We start from the raw sequence: 20,894 nt of genomic DNA, 5'->3' as shown, positions 1-20,894 counted from the left end.
ATTTCATATACTCAGGTTTGGGCTTAATATTAAGTATGTACAAGTTTAAGATTTATTTTGTATTTCTATTTTTTAGTTTAGACCTTACATAAGTTACTGTACTTTCTGTTGCATCAGTAAAGCTTCTGTAAGAGATATGGTTGTACAAAATGACAAGTACTCTTGTATAATCTTTTGGAATATTTTTAATTTGTTTCCACAGATAGAGGTCCAAATAAAATATAATATAAAATATCCAAAGCATCTGAACAATATGTACTACAATTCATAAGATGCACCATTTCTTATTTACACTTGACTATACAGAAATGCATCTGTTGGTGCAAGCTGACATCTCACTCCTGACATTGCAGACAGGTGTCTCTCAAATCAACTATCCTACAGCTTAGCTAGTCCTCGGTGTCTACAGGTATCCTCCCAACTTTCTTGAGTTGATTAGATCATCATATACTACTACATCTAGTTACTGTACACATGATAAGTACACAGCAGAGGCAAACAGTCACTCTAGTAGGGAGAACATTAGGGAATGGAATGACTGACTATCGGTATGTGGTTGACACTGGATTATGTTAATTATGTACTGGTAGTTTGATTTGTGTTTTTTTATGGATTGGCAATAAAAAGACTTTTGATGACAACCATACATTGCAACATTTCGTTCCTCGATATATATGCACAGGTACACATGCCCTGAGGTAGGTTCATTCCAAGTAAAACTGCTCACTGATGTTTAGCACACACAAGAGCAATGATAAAGCATTAAAATATAACTTACACATCACAGGCCGAAACAACAAACTATCTAGATTAATGTACAGTTTTGTATTCATCATACTTAATAATATGTCTTTTAAATGTACTTTTTAAACCATTTTTCCTTTAATTCATTCCTGAATAGATCATTATTACATTTAGCTTTGTTCCAACATAAAAGATTACACATGATCACTTTACCAATGGCAATATGGTTTCTCTGTGCTCCTTTATCTCTGTACAAGAGTTGGCTCTTTTCCAAGTACACAACGCAGTTCATATCAAAATTTATCCACTATACATTGCAGTAGCTGCCCAAAGAATACAAATGACAAAAACAGGACTTCACATCACATAGGAAGAAGCAACAGTTTAACTTCTAATACACAACATACAATGTAGTTTGTGACTCTCACACACAACATAACACAAAGTTAACAACTATAATTCATGCTGATGACCATCTCAAACCTTACTGGTATTTCCGATGTTCAGTCAAACCTATGGCACAGCATAGATAGCTTAAGTTGTTATAAACATCATCTAACTCTACTCTTGTTTGTATCGTTACAAACTATGAAATTCTGTCTCCATGACTTACTTCTGATGTTTTTCTTTGCTGAGACAACATATTGGGAAGTCCAAACAACCTACGCCTTAGATCCCTTAGACTGTTTGGCCATCCCATGGCTGATGCTACATGTTCATGACCAACACAATGTGGGCATTCATGGCTTTGTACAGGTTAACTTCTTGCAACAGTCGTCACATACATGTAAATACAATACAAATTGGCCAAAGGTCTATGTTTGCCACAGTTCAGTACAATCCAACAAGGGGAGATATGTGTAAACTTCACTTGTCACTTTGTTAACACAGATATTGAATGATTTGTCCCAGCCATTCAATGTTTCGCTGCCAGGGGCATTCAGTAAGTTTTTGGCATCACCCAGAAACAAGGCACAACTCAAGCTTTAGGACATACATGCAAGTATAAAATGTGAAGCCTAACCTAACTTCAAAAAGGACATTGCCAGCAAAGTATGTTGTAATGATGAAATTTTGAGTTTTGGTGGATATTCATAAATGGCTTCATCCTTCATAACTACAAAATGTATGCCTGAAAATCTGAGTTGTGCCCCTTGTTTCAGTGTGAGAACTTACTGAATTCCCCTTGTGTAAGTTGTAGGCTTCTGCTGACGTTGCCCAGCTCAGGTCACAACACATCAGCCTGTCCTGACATGCAGGGGAAGGACGGCAGCTTCCACTGTCTCTCCCCGCCATGCACCCTGAGTGCCAGCCACGCCTGCCGGTTGGGCAGGCGGTACAGGTCCTCCTCGCTGCCGCTCACCGCCACGTCGCTGTCGCTACCGTTGGCCAGGGGGACTGTCGCTGCTGAAGCTCCCGCGGTTGACCCGGGGCCCGTACTGTGGCTGTACTCCGACACTGCAGCAACAAACACATTATAGAAATCATTATCACATGAACATACATACCAGTATGAAAGTTGACAGTAAGTGGGTGGGGGAAGACTGACAGGCAGGATGACAGGCAGTCAAAAGGCCTGGCATAGGGAATGAAGTTGAGAATAGGTTGACAGCACGTTGTTGAGGGGAATATTGGCAGGCATTGAAATGGGGCAAACTTGAAGGTCAGGAAAACTTGAAATACTTCCAGGAAGTCTCTGATTTCTTGTTTTAAATTAAATTGCATGCAGGACATTCCATCTACTCACTGTTGGACTCCAGAGTGTGGCTGAGTTTCAGACCACCTTCACTCCCCGTCTCACTCCTCCCCTTCCTGCCGAACGGCTGCTTCTTCAGCAGGGTGACGACCCCCTCCACGTGTTTGAAGGCGTCCAGGGACAGGATGCTCTGCTGGGCGTCGGCCGACAGCCCGCTGAACTCGGAGGAGACGAAGCTTCTCACACAGCTGAAGTCCAGCTGGAGCTGATGTGCACCGTGGTAACTGTAACAACAAGACTCAACCAATCAGTTTATGTACATAATAACAAAGTTTGGTTCTTGATTGGTCCATTCATGTTAATTAACAAAATAACTCACATTGACAAATAACTGCAATCAAATTTCAGTACTGTAACAGTAACAGTACCAGTCTGAAAATTAATGAACAGAGACACAGGTTTTTCAAGGAATTCTAAATTACTGTAAGATAAGCTATAACAATTCATCTAGCTGCTTCCTTTCATTGTGCACCTCCCTGAATTTGATTATTTATTAGTAAGTGGTTGATATTTTTCTGACTTGGCTATGAACATTTCTTTGATGTTCTGCCATTCCTTCTTCCTGCTGAGAATTACTAGTAGTACATCATATTAACTGTCCAAGAAATTAAAAAAACATGATTTTAATTAAAACTATACACACAGAAACCACCTGTGATGAACAATACACACCTGAACTTGATCCTCTCTTTCAGTATGTGGCCCAGCCAGGACTCCAACATGGCACTGACAGCAACTGAAACAGCCGAGATCTGGGCTGTTGTTTTCAGCTTGCTCACCCCCTCTGTGACAGGGAAGAGCACAGTCTCCACTGCCTGCTCAGCATATGTGTTGGGTTCCTCCGGAAGGTCTAGAAATACAGGAAGAAATAACTCGAGCCATAAACAACAAAACAATGACTACAAGGAAAACAAAAGAATATCAAATGCTTAAGTTCTCCAATTTTAAAGTAACTATTGGACACGTATCTCTTGTTTCTACCATGCTTTGATCTAATCATGTCAAAGGAACATCAATGACACTTTGATGATGTCACATCAGAGGCCATGTGAATCCCTGAAGGCAACAACATCTGTAGGCTCACACTCAATATTCTATGATCCTACAGAAAAGTTCAATCGGGTCAGATTCTGCTTATGACTGAATATATACATGTACATGTATGTCCAACCAGACAAGGCATAAAGACATGGGGAGAAGGGTATACAACCATGTACAAATGTACTGACAAAATGATGTAATGTATGATCATATCAGTATGTAACTGTTACTGTAGTACAGTTTCTTCCAAGTTTGTTGTCCTTACTTTTTGTCACATCCTTACTGATGTTATTTTTAGCATGAACATCTCCATATACTAATATCGTTGTCATTTAACTAAAAAGGTATGAGCCTTGACAAACAATTACTCCTTATACATTGTACATGTATTCTAAAATTTCTGTTGTGACTTTTGGTATCCAATGTGACCCAACTGTCAATCACACAGCAGTTATTTCCAAACAGTTGTAGTGATATAAATGTCCGTGTGAATTCAGGAGGGGGTTCAAGGTGAAAGTTATTCCAAGCTGACAGGATCGCCGCCTGTTCCATTAACTGAGATCTCTCGGCACAACCAGTGGTTACTTGGGCAGGAAGCTTTCACACCTGAGTGCACCAATTTCCATGGATCACATGAGGCAAGGGCAAGCCAAGGTTGTGGCGTAGGCGGCTTAATGAGGTTATTTTAAGGACTCACGTTTCACGCTTACAGACGTCTTTGGTAAGGTGATTAGGGAAATGGCCACAAAAATGGCCACATAAATTTTCTAGGAGATTTCCTGAGGAATCCATGTGTGAAAAGCTTTTTAATACATCAAAACACGACAGTCCCTGTGGCATCAATTCAAGCAGAATAGGAGTATTAGACTTGATGTGGAGTTTTATTCAATTTTTTTTTCAAGAACTGGAATTAGATTAAATTTTTTTCTATAAAAAAATAATCTTTGGGTACATTCCCTGCTCCTAAAACACAAGGGGACCTAACCTACGTTAAGACTCATCTAATCTTAATACATGGAATTGTTTGCCTCAATTGTACTTATCATACACATTAGGGTAAAATATAGTGTTAAGAAGATGATGACATGTAGTATTAGATGACACACAAAGCTACATACAGTAATAGTATTATTTTGTTTGGTTGGCTTTGGCCTAAAGAACAAGATTTAGAGCTAGAATTTTGGGATATGGACTCCAAAACTAGAATTTCTCCAATACACATAGGGTACAAATTGTATACATGTCACACATACAAAATGTATACACTGAAGGTATGGACATTACCCAGACTGCTCTTCTTTCTCCAGACCTTGCCGGTCGGCATACACTCCTGCCAGAAGTTGGTGGTCATCTTGGTGCAGTCCTGGGAGAAAGACTGACTCGCTGAACTGGACAGGCACTGTGGAAAAGTGGCAATACATGTATGTCAGTTCCAGTCAGCTGTCTATAGACCATTGTCACGTTGCTCAACAAGAATGACCTCATTTCAAAAGTACATAAATTCAAGACTGACCTCATTTCAAAAGTACATAAATTCAAAATCATGAAAGATTTTGAAGAGATTTCTGACTTCCATGAGGTATTTTGGGCTTTTATGAATTTATTGGAACAACTGATCACAATTGTGTGACTTTAAGTAGGACTAGGACAGAAACTGTGCAGGGTTGGAAGGTTGCTCATGCAATCCTCTGGTTCCTGAATTCCCCCATGTTGACCCCTAATTCCTACTTGCTCCTGGGCAGATTCTGGTACTTTCACATTCACCCCATTTCCTGTGTCTGTCTTTTGACCTCCTGACATTCTGCTTGTCATTTGTCCCCAAACCATGTACTGTCAACCTATTCTGTCAAGACAAGCACACACACACACACACACACACACACACACACACACACACACACACACGCACGCACGCACACAAACCCACCCAAAACAATACTTCCGACTCAAGAGCAAATTGGTTGACATAACACTTCCCCAGAATATCACGAGCTATGTAAGCATGTAAGTCAGAGTTGTCCTTACATGTAGCCCGGCGCTGATGTGGTTGAGTTGTTGCACCATGTGGTTCAGGCGGAGTTTGAGCTGGTAATTGGCCCCTCCTGATTCTGCCAGCATGTACAGCTGTCTGCTCTGCTTCAGGGACAGCACGGCTGTGTCAGTCAGCACCTGGGACAGGAAAACATGACACAGATCAGAGACAGCATGTTGCAAATACAGGTACGAAATGCTGGATTTCTTACCAAGCTTTGAATAAAACAAATCTATACATTGTCATGTAATGGAGATAATTAAGTAAAAAAGCACAGCTTCCAGCTCTGAGATGGACAAACATCAATTATTACCTTGACATAAGAATAAAAACTAGGACTTCAAAAATCTGCAAAGCAGATCTGCAAGGCAAATGCATAATGTTCACCTATGGTCTGCTCTGTTAATTCTTACTCAAACAATTATGGTGGTCCAAATCCCTACTGCTATATAATTGCAACATGATGTAATCCACCACTAGTTACCATGGTGACAGATGTCAGGTTCAGGTCATTGACCTTATTTGTTTGGAGAAGAAGAGGAAGATGAAACAGGAAAAACAGTATATTTTCCTTCTGTGAAGGTAACATAATGCTGTCATACCTTGAGATCTCTCTGTGACAGTAATAAGAACTTGTCCAGAGTCCATGAGGACAGGTACAGGTTAGTCTTGGTGCTGAGCCAGTGTGAGGCGGCCTGTAACGTCGCCACCAGTCGAGCCAGGGTGGGCGGGATGGACAGTAACAGCTGTGTCTGGTAGTTCACAGGTGGAGGGAGGACACCATTTTGTCCTGAAATAGTTTTAAAGTGTTGGCAGAAATATTATATCTAACATTTTGAGCATGGGTGCAAGTTAAAATGTATCATGGACACATGATTTATTTGCATATCAATCAATAGTTCGAATTTATAAACCTCCTTTTCTGACAACTCTCCAGTGTCACTGACGAAAGGTAGTGAATGCTACCTGAAAGTCTGACCATTTCCAAAATCATATCAAGTTGCTTGCTGTAACTTTGGCATTACCTGGATGTCTAACCTTCACCATTATGTATTGAGGACACAGAATGCAAAACTGTTTCAGTTTGTATTGTAGCCAAAATGAATCAAACCGGTTTGATTTTTGCATCATGAACGGGGCCTTAGCCTTACCTGAGGGATATCCCTTCTGCAGGCTGTTCTCCACAGATTGCAGAACACTCATAAGGGGTGAGCACACTTCCTGGAACAGTCGTACAGTCTGTGTGCCAAAGTCCCCCGGACCCATGGACACAGCCACACACTTGTCCTTGGCAGAGGTAGACAATGCCTCACAAAATGCTGCAGGTGTTCAGAGAGTTGACAATATGACTATCAAACTAGAGACATGTAAATCATTATAATATTTGAGGGCCTGAAAAAATATGGCACTTTCATATCAAAACTGACAGTACAATGTACTGTAAATTGGAAATGTTCTACTTGGTTTTATTTTTGCAGTTTTGTACTGGTCTATTACAGTGAAATCATAACACCACAAATTTATCCATTCTATAAATGCATTTTACATTTTGTAATTCCACTATATAATTACAGAATTATACAAGTGCAAACTTCAAATGCTGTGAAAACCTCAATTTCCCCTCTAACCATGAAATGAAACCACTGCGAGAGCAATTGAAGTTATAGAATGTACAGTAGCTTACCACTGTCCCAGTCCTGTACAGCAGCTGTAAGGTGTAAGCTGTGCAGTACAGGCTGTAGTGCTGCTACTGCTGCTGTCGGGAGGATGTCTACACAAACAAAGGGTTCAGCTTTAATATGATAATAACTAGAAAGGCCGACATTTGCTTGGGAGCAAATACAGCATATTTCAGTCCATCTCCCTCCCAAGCAAAAGTGGACTATTCCAAACTTACCCCAGTGCAAAACTGGCAAAGGTTCTCAAATAAATGAATTAAATAGTAGCTATATGAGAACAAAGATGCAACAACATTTAGTACATGTAATTTGAATCTCGAAAGCTTTACTAATCTTATTACAGGTATGCAAAAACTAACAATGATGAGATTTGATACATTTTGAAGGTCTTAGGCACATAAAATTGAATGTGTGGGTCATTACGCACCACTTAGGTGCAATGTGACCTCAGGTAACCCGCAATGGAACATTGTTCCATGGATGGAACCGGCCATTCTTTAGATAGAACATGGAACGGGTATAGCACTTTTGGCCCTTTTTTTGCTGAAAATAGCCATTAAAGTCCCCCAAATGAGTCATTTGGAAGTGATGTATGCCAAATACATGACTGCTATTCTGTAGACACACGTTCAAGGTACCCTTATACCGAATGTCATATCATTTGGTTGTAATACCAGGGCTCAGGATCCAAAAATCCATTTTTTTGTCGAAAAATGCCCAAAAAAACCTTCATAAAACTTTTTCAAAGGCATGTTTCAAAAAATGAAAAAAAAACATCTGGGGGTATTTGCCCACTCTACCTCCATGCCAAATTTCAAGTCATTTGGCTGAATGATGGCGGAGTTGAATCCCTCTGAACGAGTGGCAGGAGATTAGGAGAAGGAGAAACATGAGGGAACACAATATATTTCATCCATACCATGGTATGGACTGAAATATAATTAATAATTGGTGACAGCAAGAACTGCCAGATCTTCAAATGAAATATAAAACTGATGTTGAATACAACATGAAAAACAAATCTTGTCAAGTACTTCAAGTAATTATAACAGACTACTGTAAATCACTTTATATTTGCGGTAGCAAAAGTTCAGTGTCTGAGAAAAATGGACATGTTAGCGGAACTATATGTTCACTGTGGCAGCAGGTGCAGAAGAAAGAAAGTCGGTGAATTATTTGCTTGCAGTAATGATAAATTTGAGTTGTGACTGTTAAAAATGCGAATATAAAAGTATGGTGAATATAAAGTGATTTACAGTATACAGAACTTATTTTACATCAAGAATTCCCATCAAATCATATGTATGTTCTTCTCTTAATCAGATTACTTTCAGCATGCTAAAGTAGCCATTTGCTACCAAATATGTATTTGTTATGTACATGTAGTTAGGCAGCAGGAAGAAGAAACTAAAGGTTAAACACTTATATTGAATAATTACACAATTTCCTTGTTCATATTAAGCTCATTGTTTCCATTGGTTATACGAATGATTAAAAAATTGATGAATATCTCCAAAGTTCTGACATTGATGCGTTTAAATCTGATAATCATTGATCACGACGAGTCATCCTCATGACTGTGGAGGGCTTTCAGAGTGTGCAGCGTATTGGTTTCATCTGATTATGCTCAACCCACAAGATCATGATATCGAATTACACATTGTTATGACACGACAGGCATATATCATAAGTACATTAGGTCTAGAATGTTACCACTTGGAGGCACCTAGGCAAGAGAAATCAAATAAACCTGGCCCACAAGTGAATTTTCTACAAAACGTCAGCAAAAGACCATTTTGGTAATACACATTGTACGTGTAATTTCAGCACAAACATACATGACTGGCTATGTTTTCCTACTTCAGCTGGTACATAGATGAAGTGTTAGGCCTAGGAAAAAATGTTGTGTTTCTTGTTTCAGTCCTGAAAAAATTAGGGTCGGTAGGTAGGAATTTATCTTTCTCTTTTTTAGACGTCAGTGATATCTATATAGGGGTCCAACTTATTATACAATACAGTTTATCAAAGAAAAACTTGCATGAGGACACTTTTATATGTTAAAACCAATTATCATATAGCCGGACGGCGTGGACCAATCAGAGGCCCGGATACCCGTGCTGTTATTTCCCGATAACAGCACATGTGGTGTTATGGCGGAATAACAGCACATGTCGTGTTATGGCTGATACCATTATGTTATAGGGTATAGGGGCATGCGACTCTTTCTGTAAACCTTTGTAGCATTTTTCTGTCCAATAAACTTTTTGTTTAGCTTCATTTAAACTACAATTTGCATTAAATGAAATTATCCATATTTGTTTTAAAGCGTATAATATATTCGAATGTATTTTTATGTATGTATATATATTAAAGCTGTTGTATTTCAAACAGGAATTGTGTTGATTGACAGTTTGGATAGGCTATATGATAATAATTTTAATGCACTGCCTTTTCCTCGTTGTATATGGTGTCATAACTGCATGGGCAGCTGCCATAACCACCTCATAAACCACCTCGTTCGCTTCGCTCACACGGTGGTTTATTCGGTGGTTATGGCAGCTGCTCATGCAGTTATGACACCATATACAACTCGGGGCAGTGCATTAACCCTTTATTGTACAATGTTTATTCATCACTCAGGTGTCAGATCATGGAGCTAGATAAGGTTCAGCTAAAAACATTGCCTCTTGCGGGGGTCCACCCCCCAAAAAAAGGCTAGGGTCGGCAGGTTTTTCTAGGGTCGGTCGGGAAACAGGAAACACAATAATTTTTTTCCTAGGCCTTACAGGGCAATTATCACCTCATCCCCCACACCTGACACTAGTCATGAGTCTTATCAGGTGAGATGGCATGAGATAATGAGAACATGTCTGTAACACCTGTGTCACCCGTGGGCATGTAGGCAGGGTTGTAAAACACGAAGGTAACCAAATGTCAGGGGAATTCTCTTTCGTCATGCTTTTTCTTTTCTATTCAATGAATCCATTGGGTAGCATAATGTTCCACATAAAATGGTCAATCTTAAAAGTTGAGTCCACTTCAACTTCTCTTTCTACAGATATTTTGTATAAAAATGTGAGATAATCCTTCATACATGCAGGGTCATTTGATTGCCTATTCTGTATGGCCATTTAATTACCTATTCAATATGGTTTTGTGATTGCCTATTCAATGGATACACTCGACTGCCTATTCAGCACCAAGGACAGTGCCGCCATGTTTTTCAAAATATTCTGTTACATGACAATAACAACCAAAGGTGAAGTAAGGGAGTTATTAGAATGTATTACATTTAGTTAGAGATTAGAGGGGCAAGAAATGCAAGGGAAAAATACATGTAGTGCAGAATAGCAATTTGACTTTTGGAAAATGATTTATTTTTTGTGACCTTTGTCAAGTTCACCGGGCCATTTCTTGTGCCTGAACTTTGGATCTGCCTGACAATTTCCCCCATCCACATGCTGTCAACCTACTCTCAATTGCAAGTAAATCCCATTTCCTGTGTCTGATCTTTTGACCTGTTGTTCTCCCTGTCAATCTTTTGCCACCCACATGCTGTCACCCTCCACTAGATCTGTCCAGACAGACATACACACACAGTTTCACAGCTCAGCCACCACAGACAATACTTAACTGAACCTGGAAGTAATGAAATCAGTCAGGTCACACCAGTGCTCACCTTTGGCAGACACCTGGTTGACCATGTGTAGCAGTAACATGGCTACTGTCGGGTTGTACAGGACAATAGGCCCCATTCCTGTGGGGTTCCCTCTCCAGGCTGGCTCCAACACCATCTCTGCAAGGTTCGCGCCAAAGCTCTGCCACACCATCTGTAGGTACTTCCCACGCAGGTGCACCCGCAGGCTGGAGTCCACATTGTCTCCCCAGTGCACGCTCTTACGCCTCCGCTGGCCGTTCGTTGAAACTTCGGCATCCTCCCCGGACCAAGTTTCGTTCAGTTTGTCCGTCGATTTCCCATTGTTAAGGTTCTGTTGAGTAGCGGGTAACTTGTACTCACCAAAAGTCAAAGTTCTGGCTTTCGTGTTCCCGTCCGTTGCAACTACTGCCTTGCTGTCCGGAACTGACGGTTTCCTGGGAGCACGCCGTAAGAAGTTTGTGGACTTTGACACGACTTCTAGGAAGGCGGAAATGAGGTATTCTTCCTCCTTTGTGAATTCAATCAAAGGAGGATCTTCCTTGGAGAGATCAGGAGCTTTCATGTCTCCCACCTTTAACAGCATGCTTGTCGTACTACTCATTTGGCTTGCGGTGTCACTGTGGTAGTCTGAAGTATTGCTACTTTGACGACCATTTTGATCGTTGGGATAACCTTGCCAGTCAAACTTGGGCAAGCTAGGAGTTCTTATAAGGGACTGGAATTCACTGTTCCCTGCAAAAAAGTCATGTACAATCTTAGCTGCCTTTTTGGAGTGTTCATGACTGAGGATGAGAAGGATTCTCTGCAGTGGAATTGGTTTTACGCTACTGTAACTGGTATTGCACGTAGAATTAGACCTTGACACATGCAGGAGAGAGGAGGTGTCGCTGTATCTTGGTCTATGCCTGGAATGTTGGACCTGAGATACGAGGGAGTTGTAGACCTCGATGCCGCGGGCCATGCTCCACAGGCCTTTCTTTGACACTTCCCCCATCTCGCAGTGTGCAAAGACGTGCAGACCCGTCGTGATGAGTCTCTGTACCCAGTGCAGGGCTTCGTCCCGAATCTGCAGCAACATTTCTCGCACCGGTGCCAGCTCTTCCTGCAGCCGTAACACGCAGTCCCGCAGCCATTTATCTGTGTACATCCGTCTCTGGATGTCGTCCCAGTGCAGCACGTGAGTCCGTAAGTCGTCACAGATGCTTCCCAAGATTTCCAGCCGGGAGCTGGTGCCTTCCACCGCTGTCTTCGCCTGGGAGATCTCCTGCCAGACTTTCAGCTCCTCGTTCACCATGAGCTGGATGCTCTGCACAAAAGTGGTGGCAGACGATACTCGCAATCCACAGTCTTTCAGTAGAAGCAAGTGAGCTCTACTTTCCATCAAATGTCTCAGCTCGGAGTACTTCTTTGCGACCGTTGCCCCGTTGCGACAATGAATGAAGGAAACACCTTGATCGCGTCTTTGCAGCCCGATGTGGCCAGAGGAGTCCAACAAGCGGAAACAACTTCCCAGGACCTCGGCCGTCTGTTCTACGTCTTCTACCGCAAACACCGGCGTCGCTAGGGACCGTTCAGACTCGGATGATCCCGGTCGCATGGCGTCGTTCACACGTAAGGTGTACACGGGGTGGAGGGAAGCCTGGTTGAGGAGAAGTGGCCCTGAGTCTTCTAGACTTGTGACTGAGATGGGAGGGAGGAACTGAGGGGGGTTGAGGGTGATTCCAGAGGACGGACCCCCCCTCAGGGGAGGGAGCCTGGAGGGCCCCCCTCCTTGTGGCAGACCTTCCTCTCCCATGTCACATCTTTGGTTACTGTCGCCTCCTGAAAAACAAAATAATGATCACAATGTTACTGTCATGGACAAGTTAGGAAATGGTACAAACTGTGAAATCTTCCAGTTTTTTGCTTGAACTACTGCCAACAAAAATGACAACATTTTGATCTTCAGTTGGTCCCCGAACTAGAGTAATGCATGTTCACTTCTTACACGGCCAATATCTCATTCTAGCACACAAGGTTATTCTACTAACATGTCATTGATTTTATGTCAAGGTAAGACCACACGTGATACTCATATGAAATCTCACTTATTTGGACATACAACATGTAGAAATTTAAAGGACATTCCATCCAGCAGTCTACTTGGGTCTCTGCTTGTCAATTGTGTACATATGTACATGTGCAGATCAAGCTACAGTCAACATGGTACTAGTATCCATGTCCACTATCTACTGGGCAAGTGAAATATGATTCATATTGATTGTCATGAATGTTTCACAAAAGAAATTGTGCAGCAAATACTTCTAGCTAAACCACATTCCCTACAGAGCCAATTACAGTACTTGACAATACAACCTGGCGGTTAGTTTGTGATGTATAAATATAAACTGCATGCTTTAATTTGTGTGGTATGATCTAGAGTTGAGTCGTGACCAACCCACACAAAGTTTATATTTAGACATCACAAACTTCTTCTGCACTTTAAAAAAACTGGCAAATGAAGTTTTGAATCCCCCAGGGCCTGTACTTCTATTATTACAACTTAACTATTGTACCTTTTGGGTTATAAAACCGCAGAATTTATAACAATTGGTGAATTACATCGTGTTTAGACCTTACGAAAGTCGCTGTACTTTTGTTTTGTCAATAAAGTATATGATATGTGTCCAATTTTAACACGCTTACTATAGCTACAATAACCTACAGACAGAATTTTGCGTAATCCTTTCATAAATAGCAGGCTATAATCATTTACAAAATGTTAATGTAATAGCCGTCATCGTTCTTGAAGTTACTCACTTTTATAGCCAGAGCTCACACCAGGAGCTTGGCAATCCTGGCATTGAGCAAACATTGTACAATAGATCTATGTGGAGGTGTTCATTAACTTGGGTGGAAATGGAAAAGCATTTACAGCTATTTTTAGGTTATGTAATATACGAGGCCTTTTACTATAATTGTTCCCATGCTGCTTTTTAAACACAACAACATCCAAATGTGCTATAAAGCAGGTTTCTTCACCCAGGATTACCCTAAATCAGACTCATTAACATGCATGAAGGCAAGGAACATTATGGCTTATAAAACCTATATGAAAACATCACTGAGTCTTAGTAGAATCTTACTAAAAAATAATACATACACCAAATGTACTACCCTGTATATCCATCATACATCTACCTCTATAGTTAGTAAATATAATCTACATAAATGATATAGACATGTACTTAATATCATAGAATTCACAATTATAATTTACCATGAATGTGCATGTAATCTTTACCAGTAGTTGACCCATGTGTGTACTTGCACACAGTGAAGATTTCTGTTGGAATGAGCTCATCCTAAAGTTTGCTAACACCTGGACATGTCATTGATCTCACTGAATACCAGTAGTTTTCGGTGACGTCATCACTATAGCTGTAGAAAGAATGTTAACTGTCCTTGATTGGTGGCTACCTTATAGTACAGGTACCACTCTAATCTGTTAGGACTGTCCGGCAACCTACTGATTATGGAATAATGGCTTCTTGTCACGGATACAAGGCTTAGGGAACATAGGATTTTAAAACTACATGGACAAGTACAATGTAGTTTAACAGTGAAACACGTTCAACAGGTAAAACTGAGAGCGATATCCAAAGAAGGAATCACTAAGTCTTGTCTGCATACAGCACATTAACATATTTTCCGTCTACAAACTATGTATCCAAAACTATACCATTTTTTTCATGATCACAATAGGCCAAGAGCTATCTGCCAGCCAAAAATCATGTCATTGAGCTTATTAAGTGTCCAGAACAGTGTTGGTGACAAAACTGGCGGTTCTGGTGCAGTACCAACGAAACCTGCCAGGGGTTCCAAAATGTAATCATTTATATCATGTCAAATTTCATGATGCTCAATATTATCCATCCATAGTTTCTTGTCAAGTTATGATACATATTGCTAAACCATACATACAAAGACATACAGTGTAGTACAAACAAATGCTACCTAAAAGTTATTGTACCTTTAGACTAAAGTAAAAATGCATTTGAATTTTATGTACACAAAACTATTTCCGTTGCAAGTAAATATTATCGACAAAAGCTGGATAAGACTCTTAAGAGGCAATCTAAAACATTGTTTCATCATAATTACAAACATGTTATTTTCCCTAGTGCTTCAAGCATAGTTTGCCAAACAACACGTAAGTCACCTGTTACTCCATTTGACACCTAGGTGTGATAACAGGTGTGCTCAGTCGACACCAGTCTACCTGCTATCACTCCTATATGAACAGGCTGGGATGTTGACTTAGTGACTGTCAATACTCAATAGCCTTCCTGTCCCATCAAAGGCACAGTCAAGGCCAGATATATGGGCACTCACGAAGGAAAACACCAGAATGTATGAGCTGTCAGGATTAGAGGAAAGACAAACTTTGCAACTGCTTTAGGATTTGGATCGTGTGGATTTAGGAGACATAAATGTGAACATACCACCTGTCTGTATTTTGTTCTTCCTTTCCCTCGAAAGCAATTTATCTAACCGGGTATCCTTGTAGTTTCAACTTTCTGTGATATGTTTCAAGTTTGCAACATAACTCTCTCTTTGATATGAGAAAACTGTGGCTGGTAATCATTAACAACATCTGACACCCTGAAAACAGCCTAATCTGCTATTGTATTTCCTGGAAAAATGTGTATAAACATTCTTTCTTCAGTATGAAGCTCATCATCAGTGTTAATGGGTAAATCTATAGTACATGTATATAGATGGCCAAACTGTGCTTCCACACAACATTTAAGGGCATATTCTAACACTTTTCAAAAAAAGTAAAAGAGACATCGGAAAATCTGGTTAACTTTTTCTTGTGTTAGAAGCCATTTTAGCCATCAAAAATTTACCTTTTAGCGACAAATTGAATTTCGAAGTATCTAATCTATATCATATAAGTCCTACCTAGCTGTCTAAAATCATCCTAATGTAATCACCAGTATGGGGAATCTCCTGGGATATCAGTGCTCTAACAAGTAACATTCAACATGTAACTTCAATATTATATTATTGTACCGCCTGTTTCCTGAATAATATCCTTCAAATTTTCTACATGATTTCCAGGATAGCACCTTCCTGGTGACAAAATTAATACATTGTAATTATAAAGGGCTGTGTCAAACAGGCTCTCAGACTAATTACTTTGGCCAAGTTCTTTTCAAGTCAAAGCCTTGATTTGCCATGTGGTTGAGCATCATTCACTTTGAACACAAGCCATGAAACAGCTTAACATGATTCTCCTGACATTTTTACAAGCTACTTGACATTATCATTTTCCATTATACTGCAACTTCCATATCGAACACTTGCCCCATACACCCCTGGAAAGATCTACTGTTGAAAAAAGTAAATACTAAAGCCATTGATGTTACCTCCAGATTAAGGGATTTTGTACATAGATCTGATCTTTTTTTCCAGAAACCAAACCCATGTACTTAAAAACACTTTTTCATTTGGCTGGATGGAAATTAGCAGTACATGTATCTCCAACTGGAAATACAGATGCACTGGAATGAAAATGAGCTCGAGCTGTCTGAAACTAAGGATAAAGCTGACATTTTACTTTGTCTTCTTTACGAGTTTGCTATACTCTCCTTTAAAATATGTGACATTACTATAGCTTGAAACTACAAACAAACACAAGCTTAAGACTACTAAACTACTATAGAGAAACATTGATCTACATAAGACTGTCACTGCTTCCTGGCAAAGAACTATATTGAATGTACGCTTGACCTAAAAGTATCAAAAGGTAGATCTGTGTGTGCAGAACAATCATCAGAAGCAATATCTGCACATGGGTCACTTCAGCCCATTAATTTTTGAGACAACAATTCAGAGGCAAACAACCTGCGATAAGATCTAGATTTTACGATACCGTACTCTCCTACCATAATTTGCTCCTGGTTGTCACTAAGTCCTGGACCCCAGCGTCTGCCTTGACTTGCACTTCATGAAATTCGCCAGTAAATTGGACTCAAATTTGTCCTGCAGTTTGTTCCAAACAGAAGGTGTTGCCAGGCCATCTGTTGTCTCCCATCTACACGTACTGTTGACCGATGGGCAGGGACCTTTGCTTCAGCAAAGGTTCGTGTGTGTACATAGCAGTAGTGGACTGTACCATTTTCTCTCATAGCAAGGGGGTGAACATCTCTTATTGCCAGAAAATAGACTGATCCCATAGCCCCGCCCACCTACGTCAAAACATAGATTTGCAAAATAAAGACATAAAAATGCAAATATCTGACGGACATCCAGCCACTCTCCCATTGGTCAAACCGCTAATTGCCATGCTATCATTGGCTGAACTGCTATATCATAAGTGAGATTGACAGCTAGGATTGGGCTATTTGGAAGCACATTCAACATTTCTTAATCTACCAGCCCAATATCTTAGAACATCTAATAACAGAACATTTAGAATTTCATCCATAGTTGACATGAATGGCACACAATAATTCAACATTGCATCTTAGATCTAACACTGTCACCCATTTTCCTGGACCAATATTTCAACATTTGTATTCAACATTTTTCAATCCACCCCTAGTACTGCCCCTTGACCTATTTCTATCATGTTGGTGTTGTCGAGTAAGTTTAAAAATGACCTCCCTCATAAATTTTCCATTATGAATGATATAAAAGGCTCGGCCCGGCTCCAGATAATCCTGGCCCTAATGGAAAGGTCTCTGAGCTGAGTTCTTTAATGATAACATATTGTCAGAGTCATGGAGGGCTGAATTATTTAGCAGTCCTCGGGAACAAAAGCTATCGGTGGTCGTCACATGACAGACAGAATGAGGAAAATGGGACGTGAATGTAGCAAACTGGTGTTTTGATACCACGGCATGGAAGATGTCATGTGACCGTGTGTGTAAGGGTTAAGCTCCCATTGACTTTTGTGTTGAGCACAATGGGCCTGGGTAGTGAGTAACTGGATATGTTTCACCTGGGTGTGTCTCTTTTTGTCTAACATCTTTGTACCAACGCTAAAGCTGTCTTGTACAATATTTACATGCCATCTAGTCACCTTCCACCGATTCTGTCATTTTGGTGAGAAATATGTTATAATGTTTCAGTAAACTTTCTAGGAATTCATGTGAAAGCTTATAATGGACCACTCATATATACCACATGTAAGATACTGTATATCCTTAAACTTTTGCTGTGGTTTAACTTTCATGGTTTTCACAGTTACCCCTCCACTATAATATGAATCTATAAGACTGTGAATATGTTTTTGTAGACTACTATACAACAGAATTGTTTTAACCTTGAATTAAAAACAGTGTTTCTGTCCTTGCGTGAAATAAACCTACTGCAAACATTTCACATTTACAGTAGCACATTGCCTACAAATCCTAACACCAAATAAATTTGTTATTGAAATTCAGTAAGAAGAGGGCCATGGTCTGGTTGGACAACATAGAATTAACACATACCTCAAGTGCAAGGGGGATAGTGTACAGGCACTAAGTAACTATCATCACATTACAAGAAACTGTAACTATGGAATGCTTGAAGTGACATGGATGACTACTCAGACCAAACACCAGAAGTCACTAGAGATCATGAAATGGTATGAAGGACAAAGGAGGCAAAAGTCTCAAACAAAGCATGTGCACTACCCTGTATCACCAGATGAAAGCAAAGGGAACAGGTAAGGTACAACTTTCAAGAAGGAATTGTTTTGTAAACAATAAATGAAAATGTCAAATTAGGTCAAGAAAATATTGACACAAGAATCCATGGCAAGAAAAATAGCGAAGTTGTCAAATGCAAAAGAAGGTTTAGATAGAAGATAGAAGGCACCTATCCTGAGTGTGATTATGTTTCCCTCCAGTGGGAAATACAATTTCTATCCTTTGTGTTTCCTTTTCTATATGATACCCAGGCAATAAACTAATGTCCATCCATGGCATGATTGAGATACCAGGCCCTAAAACTGATGGTTATTCCAGTCAGACCAGGACAATTTGTCATTTTTTAATATTGCTGATCTTGACAGTGAAATTGGTACAAATATAAATAATAAATGCAGTTTTCCAGCATATAGGAGATTGATTTAAACTTGTAACATATGCGACAAAAGAAACCTGATAGGCCCAAGTGTTGCAACTGATACAGAACACTGTTGGTGGGCACTGGATCAGAGGTTGTGCCAGTACTAAGTAACTGGAAAGAGGCGGGCCACACAGATCTACATGTAGATTGACCATGTCACATCTATTTTGACATAAATTTGGGTCATCTAAGTTTCTAACTGTACATCAACAACAGAGTTGAGCGAGTATGATGATCAATGCTTTTCACTCATTCAACTGTGTTTAAGCACAAAAGATCTTCCGACATCCCCAATACACAGGTATTTAATTACCCGGTACTCAATATAACTTCTGCATTGGTCAACTCATAAGTAATACAGTTTATAGCTTTGGTTCTACTTAATGATGTTACTCTTACATTTTTGATAATCAATAAATAATAAGCCAACATCGGTTTGACATTTTCTATAACAATGATGTTGCTGTTACATTTTTAACAATTAATAAATAATCAGCTAACATAGGTTCAACATTTTCAATAACGATCTTACTCTTGCATTTTTAATAACTTCGTAATAATCTATTTATCAATCATCAAGAATAAGAGTAACATCATCATTGCAAAAAATAGAACTGTTGTTAGCTATAGATTATTGAAAAAAGTTTGTTGAAGTAAACTGGTGGCACTTTCTGGATATTTTGACAGTATTATTATGGCTGTTACTATTGACAGGATTATCTCATACAACAAGGAGCTCATAGTAATACTGAGGGGCAAATAATTGCTAGACTGTACTTTACATCTGTACCATAATATCACTGTGAGGGAGATCACTTTCAGTTTCACACCATGTTCTGATTATAGAAAAAAGAATATTAAATTTGAATTTAAATCCCAAACTTGCAGCTCGCTACCTATGTCCAAGTCTAAGGTTAATGCAACTTCATGAACAGCCTGACATCTCTACTATGATTGACAGCGTCAAGTCTTAATAAAGGACGTCCTTAACTGCTCAGCTGATCGTTCACGAAACAGGGATGATCAAGAATAATCAAAAATCATTACTAGGGAATAGATTTTTCCTTGACTTTGAGACACCTGTTGTGAAATTTGTGACGTGTTTACCAGCGAACCTGTCCGACCTATGGCATTGTTTAAAGCGCTCCAACAGACCGACTGCTTTCCTGAAACAGACAAGGAGGACAAACACTTACCAAATGAGAAGAAACTCGCCGCGGAGCGCCCAAAAGTCGGACAAATTTGGCGGTCAGCGACTTTCCGCCATGTTGTCACAACATGTCTAAATACCGCGGTGCATGGCGGGACAGAACCCTGACCTTTGCCCCCGGGTTATGGCAGTCACGAGGAAATTTCGTAATTTTTTGTTTCGTGTGAAATTTGAACGGATTTTAGGACTGTCAACTGACGTCTTCTGGTGCACCAGGTCTGTAACAACCTCTGGAGTAGATTGACATCGCTTTTGTTGTGGCATTGTCGTTGTTATAATTTTTGCTGTTATAAGGTTTTTTATTACGATACAGCTGAGGTTTTAGCTCTAACCACTGGGCGAAGTTTTGTGACGGACACTAGCACCATTTTGATATAAAAGAGCAAAATGGAATAAGTAAAACTTGATAATAAGTCTTATCTGTATGAAATGTGCCAGTTACCAAGTATGACTTTCTATGACAAAGAGTACCAAGGTCGTGGGTCATATTGATGTCTAATGGCCTTTCCAAACAATATATGAATTTGGAGGGGGGGGGGTTGAACAGGTCTAAATACTAAATTGCTACTTTCTCAATCCCCCTTGTAGACTCAATGTACAGTGTAATGTGCCATTGTCACCTAATTGGTTGCTTTGATTATTCTATTGCATTGTCAGGACCCCCCCCC

The 20,894-nt window shown here is 39.9% G+C and overlaps 2 protein-coding genes across 3 annotated transcripts in view; one reads left to right on the top strand and one right to left on the bottom strand.

The window, feature by feature from the left end:
* Positions 1-163: 163 nt before the first annotated feature.
* Positions 164-20,309, bottom strand: LOC109486795. 2 transcript variants are annotated; one of them, XM_019790687.1, is made up of 10 exons: positions 16,844-17,009; positions 10,932-12,731; positions 7,258-7,344; positions 6,725-6,892; positions 6,176-6,363; positions 5,567-5,710; positions 4,826-4,940; positions 3,173-3,350; positions 2,492-2,724; positions 164-2,202 (listed from the first exon to the last, which is right to left on the bottom strand). In XM_019790687.1, the coding sequence occupies exons 2-10, from the start codon at positions 12,703-12,705 to the stop codon at positions 1,973-1,975; spliced, it is 3,117 nt and encodes a 1,038-aa protein (XP_019646246.1). In that variant the 5' UTR covers positions 12,706-12,731; positions 16,844-17,009; the 3' UTR covers positions 164-1,972. The 2 variants fall into 2 exon arrangements, with proteins under 2 accessions (XP_019646246.1, XP_019646243.1); XM_019790684.1 differs by lacking the exon at positions 16,844-17,009 and adding an exon at positions 20,213-20,309 and having other exon boundaries at positions 166-2,202.
* An 11-nt stretch (positions 20,310-20,320) lies between these two features.
* LOC109486796 overlaps positions 20,321-20,894 on the top strand; it is a 2,552-nt gene continuing 1,978 nt past the window's right edge. Inside the window, exon 1 of the mRNA XM_019790688.1 lies at positions 20,321-20,442. The gene's annotated coding sequence lies outside the window, so the exon portion shown is untranslated. The remainder of the gene's footprint in view (positions 20,443-20,894) is intronic.

The sequence above is a fragment of the Branchiostoma belcheri genome, unplaced genomic scaffold (assembly GCF_001625305.1).
Source record: "Branchiostoma belcheri isolate BF01 breed outbred unplaced genomic scaffold, Haploidv18h27 scaffold83, whole genome shotgun sequence".
NCBI lineage: Eukaryota > Metazoa > Chordata > Leptocardii > Amphioxiformes > Branchiostomatidae > Branchiostoma > Branchiostoma belcheri.
This window is presented reverse-complemented; position numbering and strand designations above follow the sequence as displayed.

What these genes read in the sequence shown, in the direction of transcription:
- LOC109486795 (XM_019790684.1), bottom strand. Translation starts at nt 12,705, where the DNA reads ATGGGAGAGGAAGGTCTGCCACAAGGAGGGGGGCCCTCCAGGCTCCCT. An exon ending in TGTACAGGACTGGGACAGTG is followed by an intron (nt 6,893 to 7,257) that starts GTAAGCTACTGT and finishes GAACACCTGCAG; the next exon opens with CATTTTGTGAGGCATTGTCT. An exon ending in ACATCAGCGCCGGGCTACAT is followed by an intron (nt 4,941 to 5,566) that starts GTAAGGACAACT and finishes ACTTTTCCACAG; the next exon opens with TGCCTGTCCAGTTCAGCGAG.